This window comes from Mus caroli, unplaced genomic scaffold (assembly GCF_978045245.1).
Source record: "Mus caroli unplaced genomic scaffold, Mus_caroli_1 scaffold_8, whole genome shotgun sequence".
Taxonomy (NCBI): Eukaryota; Metazoa; Chordata; class Mammalia; order Rodentia; family Muridae; genus Mus; species Mus caroli.
In genome coordinates this window covers 20401950-20423057 of record NW_028227263.1, presented here as the reverse complement: position 1 = coordinate 20423057, position 21108 = coordinate 20401950, and the positions used below count along the sequence as shown (strand labels likewise).

At 46.6% G+C, this 21108-nt stretch overlaps 1 protein-coding gene across 1 annotated transcript; it reads left to right on the top strand.

Annotated features, from left to right (window-relative positions):
• Positions 1 to 12588: 12588 nt before the first annotated feature.
• Positions 12589 to 14444, top strand: CUNH16orf82 (chromosome unknown C16orf82 homolog). Its single transcript, XM_085842513.1, is given in 3 exon segments — positions 12589 to 12612; positions 12614 to 12652; positions 12654 to 14444. Coding segments are annotated over 3 exon segments (531 nt in total). The 3' UTR covers positions 13122 to 14444.
• The last annotated feature ends 6664 nt before the right edge of the window (positions 14445 to 21108 follow it).

Genomic DNA, 21108 nt, shown 5'->3' with positions numbered 1-21108 from the left:
TGTATGGCCCGACCAGGCTCCTCTCTGAGAATCAACCTCCTCAACCTGCACACATTCAACGGTCACAAGAGTGGAGCTGAATTCTAACACTGCTGCGCACAGACCATAGACACCACATACAAGTAAACTCCACCCTAAATGAGCAAATCCCGTTTGCCTTGGACTGCCCACCAAGAGTTATATATATAAAAGCCAAAAACAAAAACAAGAGGGCAGCCAATGGTCAAGGTGTCCCTCATTATTCACTCAGCACACATCATAGAACAAGTCTCCCCTGGGCACTGGGGACACAACAAGGACAGAATGCACACTTCCAGGTCGAAGGGTATTACAACTCCCACTGAGCAGGCTTACAAATCTTACAGAGGAAGAAGAAACTGAAGCTGAGATGGATGGAGAATTTGCTCAGATGGCACAGCTGGCAAGAGGCACAGTCTGGATTTAACCCTAAACTCTGCACTGTGGAGCCAGCTGGGAAAAGGGATACTGGAGCCTCCGTTTGCCCCCAGGACCTAAGTAGGAATTCTTAAAGACACAGCGGCCTCTCCCACTATTTTGTTCTCAAATTTGTGTATGCCTCAGTGTGAGGAGCACCAACAGATAAGTTAGTTCTTCAGAGGTATCTAGACTATACACAGTGGGGTCACTCATGCTGGGATGAGCAGCTGTCAGCTTTGATGATAACTGTCTGGCCTTATGACTTAAAGATCCAAGCCCTAGAAGCCTCCCAAGTCATGTGCTAAATGAAAAAAAAAATTAAGCTGAACCTAAATGCTCAGTCCCGTGTGTTCTGTGCTAAACCCCAGCTGGCCAGAGCAGCTGTTCTGCCTGGAAGGGCCACTGCACTCTCTCTCCAGTTCCCTGAGACCCACTAGGTCAGTACATGTACCCTACCTAAAGTGGACATGGGAGACAGACATCCTATATCCACCTATGAGAGCTGTAGCATCTCTGGGCCTGCATACCAAACCCAGCAGCAACCTGGGAAGACTTCACATTCTATGGCCACAAACCATGGTCCCAACCTCTAGCAGTCTGTGACCGAGGTCAGTTTCATACCATCTCTCCAACCTTCAACTTCTGCATGTCTTGCTGTGGCCTTGGCACAGTATAACATAGAGTTCTCACATTTGGCACTCGACACCTTCTGTATACCATGACTGGCTTCCTAGAACCCTTACCACAACCTACAGCAATCATACACACCCCCTTCATCCCCATTACATCCTCTCTAGTGTCCTCATATCCTATGACCTTCAAGGATAGAATCAGAGGGCTTCTGAATGCTACCTGATGACTTGACCCAACCTGCCTCCAGACCTGCTCAAATGTCACCTGAGCATGCACAGGGAAAGCCGGAAGTACAGGCAGACCCTCCATAGGGGCAGCAGTGGGGTCGATGAAGCACATCCCATAGTTCTCTGAGGCCCCACAGGACCAAGCTCATGTGGCATATTCTCCCTAAGGTCCCTGTCTGCCTTTCCTTATCCCCTGTCTTGCTTGCTGTGTCTTGCTAGGGACCTCTCGGGATCACCTCCCAGACAAACTTCCAGTTCCAAGCCCTTCTCCCAAGCACTGCTTTTTAGTGAACCCCAAATGAGACCAAAGGGGTAGGAAGCTTGCCCAGAATTACACAGCTACTTAGTGTCAGAGTCTGGAATTGAACTTGAGCCTGTGGTCCTGTATATGCCAGCTCCCAGTGACACTACTGTATGGGCAGGCCTCATGGTTATCTTTGGAGATCACCACGCCTTGGCCCTCAGAACTCCTTGGAAATCTGTCACCTTCTGCCTTCTTCCCTTCCCACTTCTACCTCTACAGAGAATCTGTAATTGAGAGTATGGAACAGTTACAAAGCTCGGGGCACAGGAAGCCGTGTGACGATCCTTAAAAAGGGATTAAGACATCTTTAGTGGCTTGTCACCTTTGAGCCTTCTCTGAAGTTTCACATTCTGTTAGGTGGGTTGTATGGTCTCAGAAAGCCTCAGCGGGGAACGCCATGGGAAGGGAACCCGTAAAGGAATCTTTATCATGGGGAAGGAGGGGCGTAATCTAAAGGTACCAGTGGGATGAGTGAGTGATGGCATTCTTACAGAGAACACAGAAGTGGAAGTGAGCTTGAGATACATGTAAAAGCAACGATGATTGCAGAAGTGTTATACTGAACGCAGGCAGTGTGCAAAGGATGCCACATCAAGATGAATGGCAGGCAAAGTCCCCCCCCCCATACTCCAGCTAGAAAGATGTGCATGACAATGCTGAGCATAGCACTCCGGGTTTCCATGGAAACACAATGTGGAGGGGTAAACAGATCTGCTGTATGTGTTAGATTTCCAATACTATGACAAATATCTGGAAAACACACTTTCAAAGGGAAAAGGCTTCTTTGGCTCAGGGTTTCAGTTCATGATGCCATGGCTTTGGGCCTGTTGCTGCACCATGCACTATGGTGGGAGCCTGTGAAGGAGATCTGTTTGCCTTGTGCCAGCTAGGAAGTAAAGATAAAAGAAAGGGCTGTCCCAACAGCATCTTCCAGGGCATGGCTCCCAGACAATCACCTAAGGATCTCCCACCAGGCCCCGCTCCTAAAAACTCTACCATCTTCCAGTTGCACCAATGTCAGGCTGACAACCAAGCCTTGATATTCGGAATATCAAACCATATTGAGATGTTTCAGGACACCTCTTTCTGACCCTGAACATGAGTCACAGGTCTTCATAGTATTGCTCCGTTTTACTTCTACAAAGTAAATGGAGCAGGGGTCCCAAGTCAGTCCACTTGCTGGTTCTTCAGGGTCAAGGGGATCTGAGAGGCAACCACCGCTATAATACCAAAATGGCACCTGCTAGCCTGTGACAAAGCATCTTGTAGCCCAGACAAGTTAGTTAGGAGCGGGGACTGCATTGTAGATTCTGATGGCTAGTGCTTGTCATCTTGGCATAATTAGAGTTATTTGGGAAGAGGAAAATGCTCCCAACATTGGCCTGTAGGCAAGTCTTCAGGTCATTTTATTGATTAATGATTGAATGATCGATGTGGGAGGGCCCAGCCATTGTAAGTGATTTCATCCCTGGGAAGGCAGATCTGGTTGCTATAAGAAAGCATACCGACCAAGTCATGGGAAACAAACCAGTAAGGATTGCTCCCCCCTGGCCTCTGCTTCAGTTCCTGCCCTGACTTCTGATGACGGACTATGGTATGGAAATATAAGCTGAAATAAGCTCTTTCTTCCCAAAGCTGCTTTTGGCGTTCATGGTTTATCACCATAGTTATTCAAAACAAGGCCCAGCTAGAGCAGAATCATCAGATGTGTGGCCTTGATCTCTGCTTATTGTTCATCCTCCAAAGCGGAGATGCCAATCACGGCATCGCACAAAGCTATCTGAGGAGTAAAGAAGACAGTGCAGGGAACAAGTAGTATACAGTGGCTGCCACAGAGCCAGCTCTCCAAGCCATCCTGGAACTCTAGCTGAGATGCTGAAGGAAGTCTTCAGGCCAGGGCCAGGTACCAGTCTCATGCTGACCCAGTGTATGCACGGCTTCCCTTGGCTGAGTACCAGAAGTAAACACACAAGGAAAACACGGCGCGTGCTCAGGACTTGATAAGGAAATGCTGAAGGTGCTTACCCAGACTGAGGCTCAATGGGAGAGAACGGTGAGCTGAGCAGCAGAGGAAGATAGGGGAGTCGTTTGAAAAGCTCCATGACACTCTGACCAAGCCTCAGGGAACATTGCAGAAAAGAGAGCAGATCCAGGGGTTGGCGGAGATTGCTTGGTACTGCTATATCTTCTGGGGATGGCAGAGCTGTTTTACTCATGACCTTGGAGCAGCTGTGGTGGTCAGCACAGCTCCCACACAATATCAAGTCAGTCGACACTTCAGCATGCATGGGGCCCGGGCTCACAAGGCCCCACGCTCGACTGCGGAACTGTTGGCAGCCGGTGGCTGCCAGGGGAAGGAGATCAGTTTTCCTAAGCAACGTGGTACACATTAGGTGCCCTGCGCTCCAGAGAATGATGCCCTACCCACATTCATAAGCAGCACTATGTCTCAATGAGTTTGGTTTTTTAATTTTATTTTAAAGGAGGTATAAAGTTGGGAGGGGTTGTGGAGCGATCCAGGGGGAGTCAGAGGGGTAAAGATGATCTAAATGCATTGTATTTGCATCTGAATTTTTCATGAATAAATTAAAGTTAAGTAACGGAAAATTTTATGACCCCCTGCATCTGTGGCTACCTGGTCGAAGTTGCACAAGATTAGCCCCGTCACCCTGTCATTATCAGGCATGGAGAAAGTATGCATATGTCCTTGTCCCATGCTGAAGGGTCCAAAGAAAAGAAAAAAAAAAAGATTAAAGTAGGAGGGAGACTTTGGGGAAGAAGACAGGTTTCCATGGGAGTCAGGAGAGAGGAAAATGAGATTAAAATGTCCCAAAGTCTGTATATACATGTATTAAATTGTCAAAAACAAAACATTTCATGTGTCTATTTATATACACTCCCATGTATTCCCATGCACATTCTTCCATGCCCACACATAGCTGCATCACACGCACACATGTACACACATAGACTCTGCTTTAAAGCAGAAGGTTCCAGGAGGGCCGAAGCACCATGTGTGGAGCCTGAAGGAGCAGACTGGCCCTGACTGCTGCATCAATCTCATCAGCCCGGTGTGGAGCAGTACCCCTTACCACTCACCTTCCATGTGCAGGAGCTGAGGTTTGATGAAATTAAGTGGATCCTGCAATGTCTCCTCACTGGTGGTCACAGGCTTTGAACCACAGCATGCTAAAGTACTACAATTTCCCTGTATCTACTGTCCTGGCCCAAGTCACCCCATGCCCAAGATCACCATATCAGCCACTCTGTGCACCCAGCTATTCTGGCTCAAAATTTATCATGCCACCTTTGCCCAGCTCCTGGCTCTTTGCTCTGATCCCCCAGACTTCCCTTTGTATGGCATCCTGAGCCAGATGTTCTGCTGGGAAGTTCCAGCAGTTCCCAGGGCACTTAGAAGAAATTCCAAAGCCCGAATGCCACCCTTTTTTTATGGCTTGTATAGGACACCCACCTCTAGAATTTGCTTGTTCTGATTGCAGAAATGGATATGTGCATTCACACACACACACACACACACACACACACACACACACACATACACACACACACACACACACATACACACACACACATACACACACATGCGAGCACACATGTTCGCATCAGTACTCTCTACTCCCTAGTTCTGCTTTATTGCCTTTCTAACATTTCTTGTCCCGTAGCACATCTGCCCATTTCCTCATGTCTGCCTCCCTCCGTGACTGTCATCTTACTGAGGGCAGGAGATAATAATGTCCCACCTAAGCACTAGGCAAGATCCCATAAATGTCTGTGGAAGGAAAGATGGGCAAGAATCTAGACATCACTGTGGATGGGTGAATAAGCTTCTGACCTGGTGCCTGACACTGGAAGTGCTTCTGAGGGCCAATTTTCTGAAGTTACGTTGAATGCTGCTGTCTTTCTTCCTCTGGATATGAGAAAGGGCAGTGTCCCTATCCAGACATTTCACCCTGAGATGAGTGTAGGAGAAAACAGGACAAGGAAGACATTGCCAAACCCTCTGGAATAAAACTGAATCCTGCAGAAGGTGCACTGGCTGTGTCTGGGAGCATGGTGGGTCATCTAAGGAGCGCTGATCACGGGAGGCTGGGTCTGCAGCTCTGTAGAATGTTTGCCTAGCGTGAATCTCTGAGCTTGACTCCTGTACTACACAAAACCCAATCATGGCGATGCCCTCCTGTAATTTCAGCAGCTCAGGAGGCAGAGGCAGGAGTAACAGGTAAAGGTAGAGAGTTTGAAGCCAGCCAGAATAGAGGAGACCTCTTAAGAAAGGGAAAAAAAAGGGTGGGGGCAGAAGAGAATCCCTAGACCACCTACGCAGTGCTCACCCCCTCTGCCTCCCACAGGCAAGCCCCAGAAGAGCTAGATCTCACTCCCACTGCCTATGTTAATTTTGGTTAATCCCTCGGATATATGGAGAAAGATATAGATGGAGATGGAGGAGATGGAGATGGAGATGGAGAGATGGAGATGGAGAGATGGAGATGGAGAGATGGAGAGGGAGAGATAGAGATTAGAGATAGAGATTAGAGATAGAGATTAGAGATAGAGATAGAGATAGAGATAGAGATAGAGATAGAGATAGAGATAGAGATAGAGATAGAGATAGAGATAGAGATAGAGATATTCATGTGCAAGGGCTCTCTCTCCCTACATTGAGGATTCAAGAGGCTAGGATTGGGCATAAGAAGATAGGGGTTATTACAGTTCAAGAGGAGGAGGTTTCTAAATGGGGAATTTGGCAGCCAAGTAGGTGGAGTTACAGAAACAGAACATAAGCATTAACAAGTGATCATAACAACCTCCTGAAACAAAAACATGGCTGCATGGTGATCATAACAAGGTGTTCATGGTAACCTTTTGAAACAAAGGCATGGTTGCCGTTTTTCTGGAATGGGCAGTACAGAACAATTTGTAGCTAAGGTAACAGGTGGGACAGAGCCCAAGCCTTGAGAAACAGATTTAATCATAAAACAGAAATAAACCTAGTTTGACTTTACTATAAGATGACTTTTAGCCTAAGATGGAGGCAAGCTGGTTTATCATATCCGCCAACGTCCCTGGTGCTGAGCTTCACCACTAAAGGCACCAAGCACCTCCACCTTCCAGCCCCTCATAAGAAACACAGGGGTGGAAGTCAGTCAGCTAGAAGGCCTCCCCCTTTTGTCCAGGAAATCATCATTTCTGGACAAGAGGGTGCCTCTGTACAGACCATAGAAGCTGAATGGCTGGCTCCCTGAAACAGCACAGGGATTGGCGATGAAGTTGACAGTAACAATTAGCAGAGACATCATTGATAGCTATCAAGATGCTGGACACTCTTCTCTCCAAGGAGCACCTTTCTTTAGGCAAAGCGGGGCAGGGGGGGATGCCCTGAATAAAGGTTGTAATATCCAATGGTCTTGGATCTGAGCTGAATGAAAAGGAGAGCACCAGAACATTCTCTCTCTCTCTTTCTCTCTCTTCCTCCCCATATGGTGGTTTGAATATGTATGGCGCCCATAAATTCATATGTTCAAATGTTCGGACCATAAGGAGTGGCACCATTAGGAGGTGTGGTCTTGTTCCTTGTTGGAATAGGTGTGGCCTTGTTGGATGAAGTGTATCTCTTGTAGGGGTGAGCTTTGAGGTCTCCGATTCTCAAGCTACCTCCAGTGACTCGGTCTCCTTCTGTTGCCTTCAGATCAAGATGTAGAACTCTCAGATCCTTCTCTAGCATCATATCTAAATAGACACTGCCTTTCTTCCTACCATGATGATAATAGACTAAACCTCTGAAACTGTAAGCCAGACCAAATCAAATGTTTTCATTATATGTTCCTTTGATCACAGTGTCTCTTCACAACAATAAAATCCAAACTAAGAAAGAGGTCGATACCAGGAGTGGGGTATTGCTGTGATAGGCTTGACTATATTTTTGTTTGAAGGAATATGGACTTTGGGACAGTGAATTAGAAAAGCAGTCCAAAGCTTTAAGTGGGCTTAATGGACCATTCTAATAGGAACATAGAAGACAATAATGCTGAGGGTGATTTGAACTGTTGGGGTCTGGATCAATAGGAGAAAAGGAGAAGAATTTTAGTAAGTTGCCTAGAGGTCATTCTTATGATATTTTGGTGAAAGATATGGCTGCTTTTTGCCCTTGTCCAAACATTCTGCAAAAGGCTAAGGTGAAGAGATTTAGGTTAATTGCATTGGCAAAGAAAATCTTACAACAGCCTAGTATAGATTTTGTCCTGTGGCTCACTCTTTATAAAAAGTGTTTTAGTCAAACATAACAAGTTTAAAAAAGAAAAACATAAAATGTATGGCCCAAGAATTAAGGGGTACCATGAAGTGACATGGAGCTAAATCCTGTGTTCAAGAGGATAAATAGATTAAAGAAAGTAAATAGAATTAAGGGAGTGGTGGCCTTGGAGCAAGAGCTAAGCTTCCCAGCTAAGCTTCCATTTTGTGAAAAGGAAATAAAGAAAAGCTTAGGTCCAGACCTCGTACTGGATGCCTTTAATATCAGCACTCAGGGAGACAGGTATGCAGATCCTTGAGTTTAAGGTCAGTATACAGAGAAAGTTTCAGAGTAGCCTAGCTTAGGCAGTGAAAGAAGCCATTGAAAACAGAAAGCTGATAAAAATGAAATTGAAGGAGGGGCCATGTTTCAGTCAGCAGCAGCACTTGGCAGCTTTGGCCATGTGGTTCTGGCTTTAGAGTCAAAAATAGAAGAAAGGAGTTAAGAAATCTCCCTCCATGACTAAGTAAGGTTGCTGAGACCAGGTGTGTGTCAGGGGTGTCCCTGCATAGTGGTCCAGAGAGGGCATTGCGTGAAGCTGTGAAAGTGAAGCCTGGATTGCCATGGAGACTCCAAGAAGGTAGAGATGTCAGAGCCATGGGATACCTGCCAAGGAAAGCTGCTAAGAGGTAATGGAACCAGCCAAAGAAAAAGAAGTGTGCTGCAGTCAACAAAGCTGAAAGGAGTTGGAGATCTGAAGAGTATTTGGACATCAGACATGGAGATGCAGAGTAGAGTTTGCCCAGCTGATTTTTTGTCATCTTTTGGTTTAGTATATTCTCACTATGCTTCCTTCCCTACATTATGGAATGGTAATGTATATCCTGTGCTGTTCTAGGTTGGAAGTATGTGATCTGTTTTTTATTTTTATTTTATAGGGGATTACAATTAAGAAATTTCATGAATCTCAGAAAAGACTTTGAACTTTGAGCTTTTAAACATTATTGAGACTGGAATAGACTATAGGAACTTTTGAAGTTGGACTAATATTATTGCTACAAGTATATTGGAATGTGTTGCTCACCACCATGATGATAATGGACTGAACCTCTGAAACTGTAAACCAGCCCCAATTAAATGGTGTCCTTTATAAGAGCTACCTTGGTCATGGTATCTTTTCACAACAATGGAAACCCTAAGACACTCCCCAACACCTGTCCACTGTCTCAATTCCTTTAACATATTTCTAATCAGTTTCCTCAATAAAGAACTATGAGTGGCCATTAATAATCATTTCGCTGTGTGTTCCTTGATGGCAGGTGCTGCCTCCTGTTACACTATGGAGTGAACTGGCCGGTGGGCAGAGGTGACGCGCTGCAGCCACCTTAGCTAAAAACCCTTTCACTTAACCCTCTACTTTCACCTTCTGCTTTCCTAGAAAAAATAAAGGGGGAAGAAAAGATTAACTACAGGATGCAATGTACCCCTCCCCACAATCCAGATAAGCCCTCGAAAAACTGCACCTGAAGCTGTGCTCCCCCTACAGGAACACCTGAATCATGCTTTCAACCCAAAATTTTCTTGTTTCTTTATTTAAATGCTTATGTTCTCTCTAGCATTCATGATATATGTCCAAAAATTTCTCTCAACTTGTTTAAGATTTCCTTTAAGGTTCAAAAGTCATCCAATCCTTAATTAACAACCAGTTTCCTTTTACAGACAAACTGTTATTGCCTACCCCAGATACACAATTAACATAATATTTTCTTCCTCAGCCATCGACAATGGACTATGATGTGCTCCTAAGCAAACCATTGCAGGCATAACTTTTGCTATCCACCCTATACAGACATCCCCTGCTGGGGATATGCTCACTCCTCTGTTACAAATACTCTACAGGTCTATCTCCACATAGTGCCTGCTGCCACAGATCCACCTGAGACAGCACCATCTCCTGAGACCTACAGACAACAAAGCTGCCTTCCTCCAAAGACCTCATCTGACTGAAGACTCCTGAGACAAGCGCTGGACCCCACTGAAAACAGACTTTGGGACCTTCCAACTACAGATGAATTCTCTTGCCAAAGCCAAATGGCTACTGAACTTTGGGGAAAGTTACACAATAATAAGGAAAACACAATGTCTATCTAGATTAATTAATTGCTGTTCAGAACTGATGTTATTACCCTCAAATTGTATTACCCATGGAACAATTGATTGTATAATCTCTTGTCTTCTCAATTCTTACCCTTAACCCTCCTTACTATTCTGACTTTGTTCTGCTACTTATCTAGGCTATATGTTTTCTTCTGATACTTCCACTCCACCCTAAATTTTCACAACCAATGACACACTCACACAGTGACCCCCCCTTTTTTCTCTTATAAAAAAGAAAGGGGAGATAACAATGTATGATCCATCATGTCAGAAGAATATAGATTAGGAAGTGAATGAAGATTGCCAGGGCCTCTAGGAACTCTTCTTGGGAAGTCAAGAGAGACTTACTGGAAAGGGCCAGTTAGTTTAAAGCCAGGAGGAAAGGAACCAAAGGAAAATTAGGAGAAGATAGGGACAGCCAGTACACGTGCCCTACAGCAGGAAAGAGCTTGAAATAAGAAAAGGTAATATAGCTGGGTCATAAGGCAGTTCTATTTTTAATATTTTGGTTTGAGTTTTGGTTTTTAAGGAATGGCTGATTTCTACAGTAGCTGGACTAAATCTCATTCCCAATTTGCAATGTGAAGTAACTGTGGTCACATGTCCTACCTGTAACCTTTCCTCCCTTAGGGCTTCTCTATCTGGAAGGACCTGTTAGGAGGAGGGGAATTTGGTTCTTTTTTAGTGCTGCAAGGAGGGAGAGGTTGCATCTGGGTGTGGGGAGTCAGCTCTTCATGCGTTGTTGGAGTCAAGGCCAAGGATGCACACTAGGCAAACAGTCTACTGAGATACCCCTCATACTTTTGAAGCTTTTAAGAGTTCTCTTGTCCCCGAATCTTCAACAGCATGTTCTTTTCCTTATGATAACCATGCTGATTGGAGTGACATATTTCAGCATAGCTTAATATACCACAAAGACATCTGCATATTTATGTTTATTTCAGCACTGCCCACAGCAGCCAAGTTATAGAATCAGTCTGGATGCCTATCAAGAGATAGAGATATAAAGATACTGTATATATGCACAGTGGAGTTTGGACATCAAGAGTGAAGTTGTGTTGATTGCCACCAGAGATCATAGAAAACAAAATAAACCAAACTCAGAAGAACAAATACCATATTTTCTCATATTTGCAGATTCTAGACTTTTAAAAATACATTAAAAAAATTTTATGTATATCTTTGTGCATATATATATGTATATATATGTGTGTACATGTATGTATGCATATATAGTGTGTATGAGTATATGCATATGTGTATATATGTATATATGTGTGTGTATATATATGAGTATATGTATATGTATATATGTGTATATATATGAGTATATGTGTATGTGTATATGTATATATATATGTGTGTGTTGTGTATGTGCGTATATATACAGTATGTATATATGTGTGAATATATGTGTGTATATGTGTATGTATATATTGTGTGTATATATGTATACATGTCTGTATGAATGTGTGTGTGTGTGTGTGTGTGTGTGTGTGTGTGTGTGTGTGTGTGTGTGTAGGAGGGGAGCTGAGGGAAGGAAAGAGCCTAACAGGAGTAGAGCAGTAAGAAGAGGGGATGAGAGTAAGCCAGTAAACATGACCGAATTGAACTGAAACTCAATACTACATGCAACCTATAATAGCAATAAAGACTATGTGTATATATATGTGTGTGTGTATACATATATATGTATATAGTGTGTACATGATGTGAAAGAGAAGCCAAAAGAGGACACCAAGTTTCCTATAATTGCACCTTAGAGACAGGGTCTCTCACTGAACCTGAAATAGGGTCGTGGTCATCCAACCCCAGCTATACTTCTGTCTCCAGTCTTTTATATCACAGGGTTACAGGCTCCCTATGGCCACATCCCTATCCAAGTCTGCAAGCTCACACAGGAAGTGCTCTTATCCACTGAGCCATCTCTTCTGACCAAAGAATTATCAAGAGAAAGGGAGACCCAGCCAGCATGACTGGATGTGTAAGGACACATTAGAAATGGCTGCACCAAGGCTGGGAGACCCTGGCTCAGCAGGACCTTGGTCTGGCAAGGAATTAGTGTTCAATCTGACTGAATTCTCTATAGTCCTCATAGCCTCTTCAGCAAGGACACAGAGGCTTGAAAAGCAGGCCTTAACCCCTGCTGGGAAGCATCCAGTTCCCAGGCAGATGCAGTGATCTTCTTAATGGTGAAGCACTCAGGAGAGTAGAGAAGCACAGCGTAGGTGCCTGCACATGTGTTTCTGTGGAGGACATCACCCTCAATGTCAGCATTGTCCCTTTGGTCTGTGAGCATGGAGTGCATAAAGAGGAAAAGGACAGAGCCCACAGCTCAGATGTCCTCCCTGCCTTTGTGTACTGATTGTCATGGTGGCCTTGAACCTTCGGAAGCAGTGAGATAAATCCTCCTTCAGCTTCTCTAGGGTCTTCCCTTACAACAACTAGAACTCCCACCATGGCCACCAGCCCTTTTTCTGCCCAGGCCGACCACTGTCACTGAAGTGACTAACTGGTATCAGGGAGGCATTGTTCTCCCACCCACCTCACAGGTACCATCACCATGGGAACCAAGCTGACCAATGAGAACAAACACTGAGCCACCTCTCCCCACGACAGGCCACAACCAACATTCAGAGGCCTCCAGGGCCCCCTCCTGGATAAACCAATCCCACTGCCCCCCGCCATCAAGGCGGAAAACAGAGGATCTTCTGCCTGGAATGCTCAAGAGCAAAAGCCAAACTCATCCTTACCCAGCTTAGAGGTCCAGGCACATGTGGAATCCTGCCATTCAGCAAGCATTCAGAAGCCCCTAAAGACTGTCTGTAGTACCTTGGGAACACCCCAAAGCACTGAGAGCCTCGTGAAGAGCACACAGAGCCTCAAGCCAGAGGTATGCAGCATCTCCACCCCGTCAAGCAGTGGCTATGAAGCCGACGGGGAGTGCAGCAAGGACAACCTGGTTAACAAGAAGCAAACAGTGAGGCTAACTAAGCGTCTCACCACCCGAGTGGAGAGCAGCGAGATATTTCCCGTGCCCCATCTCAGCCCATTCAAGATCCGAAGGTTGGCCAGGAAAGGCCAGTGCTCCCAGAAGTCTGGAGGGGAAAAGTGAGACCAGCCTGCCGGATGGCAGAGTCAGCAGCCTGAGTAGCATCAGCTTCCTCAGCCCAGGCAGCAGTTTCCTGTCCTACCAGGTGAGCAGTGGCCTTCTCAGCTCCAGCAGCAGCAGCAGCACCAGTAGCACCAGCAGCAGCAGCAGGCCCTCCAGCAAGGCCAATAGCAGCCAGAACATTAGGGTGGACTGTAATGAGCAGAGCGAGCCAAGAAGCAACACCAACCTCCAGGAAGACAAAGCCAGGGACCCTGTGGAAAATAGCAGCCAGTCCACCCAGGCTGAGCAGCCCACCCAGGAACCCATGCCTTTATGAGGAAATTTCTCAGCTGCTAGTATCTAGACACAAGGGCCCAACAAATACTGGTTCATCTGGAACATCCATTAGCAACTTAAGTAGGAAAAACTACAGAAGTGGGAGCTGTCTTCTATAGCCATGACCATCAACAGACAGGTTACATACAGGACTGTCTGCTGAGAAGTAGGTGAAGTGGACCATCTGTATAGGAAGGTGTTGTGAGAAGAGCTGGAACAAGAACCATCGATGCCAGGCCATCTTTATCAAGCCACCCATGGGAAGAGCATCAAGTGCCATGAACCTCAGCACAGGCTACCTGTAAGATCCATCGAAACCATCAGCACCAAGATCAGTAGTGACAATCAGTAGTGACAACTGTTTTAAGAACCGTTAGAAGGCAGAACCTTCCATGATGAACCCATTTTAAACAATGAGCACCGTGTACAACTGCCATGTGCTCAGAAGAAACGTATCACCTCTACTGAGAGTGGCCCAGGTCCAGAGGCGTCTGGAATGATAAGGACCCTGCATGGGGATCTATAACCATGGGGAACTCGGTCTCTGCTGAGTACTATAATGTACAGGCACTGCCCACGGAAGCTCCAACCTGGGGACACTGTATACAAAGAGCATCCATGACTCCCAACAGTGTAGCCCAGCCCATCTTGGGGATCATCAAAAGCAGTTGATAGTACCACTAGCCCCGGGGCAAAGTGTCTAGAAAGAACTTCTGAGGGGATATGTCAAAGGACCCAGGTGGCCAAAGAACATCACCCATGAGAGAGCTGTGCTTCCCATCTGATTCTCTCTGGGCATCTATACCCCACATTCCATCCAGGAGCAAAGGCTGAATACACTGTTTCTGTCTCTATGTTGGCCTCAGAAAAGCAGAAGTCAGAAGCCAGGGACAGCCCTTTTGCTCAGATGGTTGGAACCAGACTCCTTGTGGCAGTACATCATGGTAACTGCCACCATAGACTCAGAGACCAGCCTGCAGGAACTGGTAGGGCAGGAACTCTACCCCATGGACAAGTGCTGCATAAGTGGATAAGAGGCCTAAGGCCCTGCCCCCATCCCTACTCAGAATAGTGGAACCCTTCCCCAGGCTAAGCCCGTAGATCCAGGAAACAAGAGGGTGCACGAAGAGGAGAGGCCAGCGGCAGCCAATGAAAACATCCACTGGGCACCAGAAGGAAAGTGGAGGGGGCACCAAACACAATAAATGATGTCTGGAGAGGTCACATGTACATGGGTCTGTGTGTGTCTTCCAAGCAAGGCCATGGAGAAGGCAGCCCAAACTCACTAAAGAACCAACTATAGCTACCACTTATGCCAGTGCCCAGCCAGTCCCCCAGAGTAAATGCATTTTCAGAGCCGGGTTTCCTATACGGTTCAAAGTCCAAGATCAAGGCTCTGAGAGGAAGGGCCCCTTGATCATAGATGTCTACCTTAACCCAGTAATGTCACAGGGAGAAAGGGCAAGGACTGTCCCTGGAATATTTCACAGACACCAATCTCATTCATGAGAGCTTCACCCCTTGACCCCAACACCTCATGTCCTAGCACCAGGGAGGTTGGAAGAGTCCATTTCATTATCCAGTCAGGAGCTGGAGAGATGACTCAGCTGGCAAAGTGCTGTCATGCAAGCACGAGGACCTATGCTTGATCCCCCAGAATCCATGTTTTAAAAACTGGCATAACTAAGCAATACTAGTCCTGGGGAGATGGGAGCAAAAGAATCCCTGAGGCTTACTGGCCAGTCCCTCACCACTGATACATCCTCATACTCAACTGTTCCAGAAGGACCCTGTGTGAGACAGTGTCCCACCAGTCCCTGACACCTCTCCTATCCACTGAGACACCCAACCCACAGCTTCATCTTCCCCTGCACCTGTGGGTCCCCTGCACCTGTGGGTCTCCTGCACCTGTGGGTCGCCTACACCTGTGGGTCCCCTGTATCTGCTCATCAGAATCACCGGGGGTCATTTAAAACTCCAAGTGCCCAGGTTGCATCACACTGTGAACTGCATGTCAGTTTTTAAAGTTCCCAGACTGTGCCATTCTCACGCTGGATGACAAAATTCCTGCAAAAATCAGCTTGAAGACAAGGCTTGTGGGGGGTGTCTTGTTCCAGAGTGTTCCATGCCTCCCTTCCATGTTCACTGGGCCTGCCTCTTTGGCCTGTGGCTGCCTAGTGCATTATGGCGAAGCATGTAGTAGAAGAGGTCTGTGGGCAGCATTACAGCCAGGAAAGAGAGGAAACAGAGCCGTGACCCCAGTATCCCCTCCTAGGGTGGTCTAAAGTTGGAACCACCTCCTAACAGTACTGTACTGCCTTTGGGGGACACTCAAAATCTCAATGACAGCACCAAATGATGCCTGTGTTCAAGCCAGGACTGGGCCATGTGGCTGCTCTGGATCTCTTTCCATGCCTTTAAACCTGGGGTGAAAAACAAAAACAAAAACCTACAGGGCCAGGGAGGTCATGGAAAGGGATGGGGACAGGATGGGCGAACTGAAAGTTGAAAAGCGTGAATCCTATACAGAGAAGCTAGAAGTCTGAAGACAGTCTCCTGGGCTTATGGCTCCCAATTCAAATGAGAGGAGGGGAGGGTTCTAAGAAGATGCAGGGATCTTCCAGCAATAAGCATCTGCTTCTACCTCTCAACTGCTCAGGGGCACCCAGCACTTTCCCAGCACCTGGCTACCTCACCCCCTGGCATCTTGCTATACCATCACCTCCTATCATGCCAACCTCCACCTTCCATCTCCACCCCTGAGCATATAGCAAACCCACCCTGGCTAGTGTGCAGCTGTGACTGTTGCAAATACATCCAGTCCTGTGCCCCCCACCATAGAGTGCCAGGCAGCTTCATGATGGTCTATTATATGCACCGGGTCGTGGCTATTCGGTTCAACATGAGGTCTCTCTAAATTAGCTTTCCGTAGGCACTGTGAGTCAACCGAGGTCAAGTCCACTGCAGAGAATGGTGCACTATGCATGTGTTCTCTGAAAGGTACCTGGGCTGCTCCTAGTTTAGATACTAAACTCTAGGAACATTTGGATACAAGAGTTTGTGTCACCAGGAACTGTACAGCTCACTGCATCAAGCTCTGGGCCTTGAGTTTGGGACAGTGCAGTGAATGACTTTATAAAATAATAAAAAGAAAATGGAGCTTCCAGTAAGTGTTGACACACCTGTTATCCAAGAAAGCTGGAGAAGCAGAAGGACTGTGAGTTTGAAGTCAGCCTGGGTATGAGTATACCAAGAATCTGTCTCAAACAAAGCTGTTAGTAATTTCCTCCATCTGAATTCCTGTCTGCTTCAAGTCCCAGAAATCCTCCTGTCTCTAAACTCACAGTTCTATAGTGCTAGAACTGCAGGGTTCTGGGATCCAAACACCAATCTTAACTGCTATGTGTTCTCTGCCTGCCTGTCTGTCTGTCTGTTTGTTTCTCTCAACAGATAGATAGATAGATAGATAGATAGATAGATAGATAGATAGATAGATAGATAGATAGATAGATAGATGATAGATAGATGATATACAATGATATATATATATATATATATATATATATATATATATATATATATATCTTCCTTTTCCTCTCTCCCTCTCTATCTCTCCAACTCTCTCCCTTCATTTCCCATTTTTTCTGAAAGTTGCTGTCAATTTGCTCACTGTGTTGGAGTTTGGGGGTTTCCTTGATAAGGGAAATTTATGTAGTCTACCATTGTTAATCCACTTCACCTATGGGGATCTGAGACACGGGATAGCTCTGTGTAAGTAGAGGGACTGGCATTTAAATGCAGAATGTAGCTCTGGAGCCCATGACCATGACCATTAAGCTCCCCACCCTGGCACTCTGCTCTAAAGACATTTGCATATTCCAGTGTCACGGGCAGCTGGCTGCCTGTGTACAGGGCCTGAGCATGCTGTTTCTTGGGGACTCTGAACATAGAACCCCTCTCTCCTTCCTGCCTAAGGCATGGGTGCTTGCAGCTTGAGAAAGAACTCATCTCTCACCTCTCCAACACTCATTCTGTGTCTTCAGCATCCCTGAACAGAGGATGGAGGGAGGGATAAACGGCCAAATCTAAAGAAGCCAGTTGCACCTTCCAAGGCCTAGAGTGCAGTGTGATGCCACAGATGCCTCAGGGTCCCTCCCACCCCAGCAGAGGGACCAGGCAAGCATGTGAGGGGAGGTCTATTTGTTAAGTAGACAGGTGATTTTTTTTTCCTTTCCTGTCCATTGCCCCAGCATTGAGGGTGTCAATGGGCTTAGAGTAATGGGTGGCTGTAGGTGCTGGCTCCTGAATTATTAACTGAGCTGGAGGGAGAGCTGTTTGCCAGTTCTGTCTGGCCAGCAGACTAAGGAGACCCCAAGACTCTGTATAGACATTAAATGGGAAAGTGGGAAAGGTGGGCCAGCCAGTAGACCTCATGAACCTGGGGTGAAAAAAAAGAAAAAAAAAAACCTACAGGGCCAGGGAACTGGGTATGTAAACATGGCCTCCCTTCCTAAATTCACCCTTGGCCTCATCCCGCAGCCAGGATGGCACTTTGTCTTTGTCCTTTGTTGAAGGACCTGTTGCTCTGGATGGAAGGTCCTAACAGCTCCCCCACTGACTCCGCCTGAGCCAGAAGCTCAATGCATGTAGGAAGGGAGAGGACAGTGCCTCAGGCTGGCTCCTCCAAAAGCTAGCCTGAGCTAGGTTCTCAGGTTGAGATCTCCAGGCTGTACCCCAAGGAGGTCAGTGATGAGGGAGGACTGGGGATTAAATGTTCTATGCTCTGCTTGCGGTAACGTTTTGAAGGCTGTGGGGCCTTTAGGAAGTAGTCCCTGACTGGTAGACATAGGTTGTTAGGGGTAGGCCTTTGAAGGTTATATCCACCCCAGAGTTCCAGCCTGTGTGCTCTGCTTTCTAGTTAAACATGATGTGAAAAGCTTAGGTCACTCAATCCCATCACCCCAGCTAGAGCCACTCTGCACTGCCTTCCCCAACCAAGAGGGAGTGAATTCACTGTCTTTGCTCCTGTCAGGTAGGTATTGAGTCACAGAAACACACACAAAAAATAAAAAATAAAAATAAAAGATAGAAGATAGATAGATAGATAGATAGATAGATAGATAGATAGATATGCGAAATGCTCCCCATCCTGTCAAGAGCAACTTTTCGGATGAAAAGGGGGTATCTAGGAGCGACCAACAGCCCTGGTCATAACCAAGCCCAAGGAGATGCTGTAGCTCCAAATTCCCAGGAGCCCGCTCCTTCCAGCCCCACAGTCCATCACACTGCAGATGGGACCTGGATGAAGAACCCATGAACAAGCCTAGCAAAGGTGAGCTAAGCCCCAGCCAGACCAGAAAGCCACCAGCAGAGCCCAGCCGGGTGCCAGCCTGAAGGTCTCTGAGCTGTATTAGAGCTGGGTATGTAAACGCTATTACAAAGCTGGGGCTAGTGTGACCCTTCGCTTCCATTTCAAGAGAGGATTTTCATCATGGCCACCAAAGGCCTGCCCTTGTGACTACTGTGGCCTCAACCCCAACTCCTCACTATCTGTGGAACATTCACTTCTTTAACTGCACATGCCCCACCCAGGACCTTTGCAGTGTCAATGTTTCCAACTGGGATATGCCCTACTCTCCGTCTCTGATCACTGCCTATGCTTCCTTCAGAACTCAACTCAGGTATCTCTGCCCTGGGAAGTTTTCCTCCACAAGGCTATATCCAGCCTGTTTGTCTGTCTATACTCTCAGAGCTGTAAGTAGATATAGATTTGTGTGATTCTCAACTAAAGTCTGCCTCCACCGTGAACCTTTAACTCCATGGGAGAACTGTGCATGGCCATGGTTGTCTCTGAAGAGTCTACAATAGCACTCTATTCCCAGTGGCTTTGACATTGTGTCCTCAGTACTGATAACCATTCTTTGTATCCAGCAGGTGATTTATAAGCTATCTGGAATGAATCATCAGGATCCAAGCACTGGAAAGTCTATCCAAGGAGAATTAGTCAAATCATGACCACCTGTTAATTCTTGAAATACCCACATCGATCTTAGAGACCAGAGAAATTAAAGCCATTACACCCAGGCACACACACCAGGTCTGGGAACTGGATAGCATCCTCAGGTTGTAAGATGGGCTGACATGGATCCAGTGCCATCCTCCATAAAATGAATGAATGCCTACTATGGTCAGTACAGGACAGTCTGGACAGAACACTTGGTTCGGCCACATAACAGATCCCCAGCCAAGGCTAGCCATTGCTACAGTAGATTCCCAGATCAGGGTGATCTCTGAGACACCTCCCAGCATGCCTTGTTCACCCCCTACCTTGGCACCTGCCACCGAGTGGATGGCATGAAGAAGCCAGAACTTGAAGAGGAATGGTGGTATTCAGCTCACCTGCCTGAGCCTTGGCGGGGCGAGGGGGGTTGCTCAGCCCATGCAGAGAGCATGGAAAGAGTGAATTTTCCCTTGGCTGCTTATGGCTCAGATTAATGACCCATGTCCCTCCTGCTCATCGGGGATTTTCCTGGAGAGCCACACTGCCAGCCTCCTGGGGCTGAGAATGTGACCAATTCATGTTTCCTTGGTCTGGAGTCCTCAGAGTCACAAGCCTGGTCTACAGGATGAACTAGTGGGTAAATGGTGCTGTCCAGGGTATGATGTCATGCGAAGAGGCAAGAGCACACCCAGGGACCTTGACCATCCTGGGGTGAGGAAGAGAGAAGGCAGGCTGCTTCCACCATGGACGCTCATGGGTGGCAATGGACAACTGGCCTCCTCGCCTAGGTGTATCTCCCTGGGAGTTAGGGAAGGCTGAATTGCTGAATGGTTCAGTGGTGTGGTGTTGTTGCTGCTGCTGTTGTTGTTGTTGGTTTAGTTTAGTTTGGTTTGGCTCTTTTTTAAAGAAATTAAACCATATTCTTCCCTTTAGACTCCTCTTCTCCCACAGTCCTCACTCCTACTTTCATGTCATGGCATGTATGTATATGTATGTCCATATGTATGTATGTACTGCCTCTCAACCTGCAGGAATGGCCATCTCTGAACTGGCCACTCAGCATAGGAGGTGGCTGACCCCTGAAGCTCTCAACTCTTACCTAACACAAAGAACAAAATGGCGAAGGAACAAGCAAATCTGTGAGGCAAGTAGCCTTAGGAAATGGAGGAAGGGCTTGTCTTTGAAAAGGGCAGAGGCAACCACAGGGTGCAAGGGTGGAAACCAACCTGAGAGTTCTCACCACTAGACAAGGGCTATAGAGTTCCCTCCTCCCTGGTACAGACATCTTCCCAAACCAATCACTGTGGCAGTTCCTGCTTAAGCCTCCATCTGATCTCCATTGCCCTCAATGCAAAGTCCAAATGCAGTAAAAACCCCTGAAGCCCTCCACACCCCAGCCTCTGTCCAGCCCATCACGCTGTCCTCCACTCAGTAGAAGAAAGGCTTTCTTCCTTTCTTATGGGGTTCGGTTTTTTTTTTTTTACAATGTTTTTTTTTTCCTAGTAGAAAACACCTTCCCTCTCTTTCCTATCCACCCATATGGTTTAGATGTGTTATATCCCTGCAAACCTCATGTTGAAATCTGGTCACAATGAGTTGTTAAGAGGTAATGGGGCCTTTTAGAGGAGTCTGCAATGGTCTTTGCATAGGGTTAATGCCATCTCTCTCTGA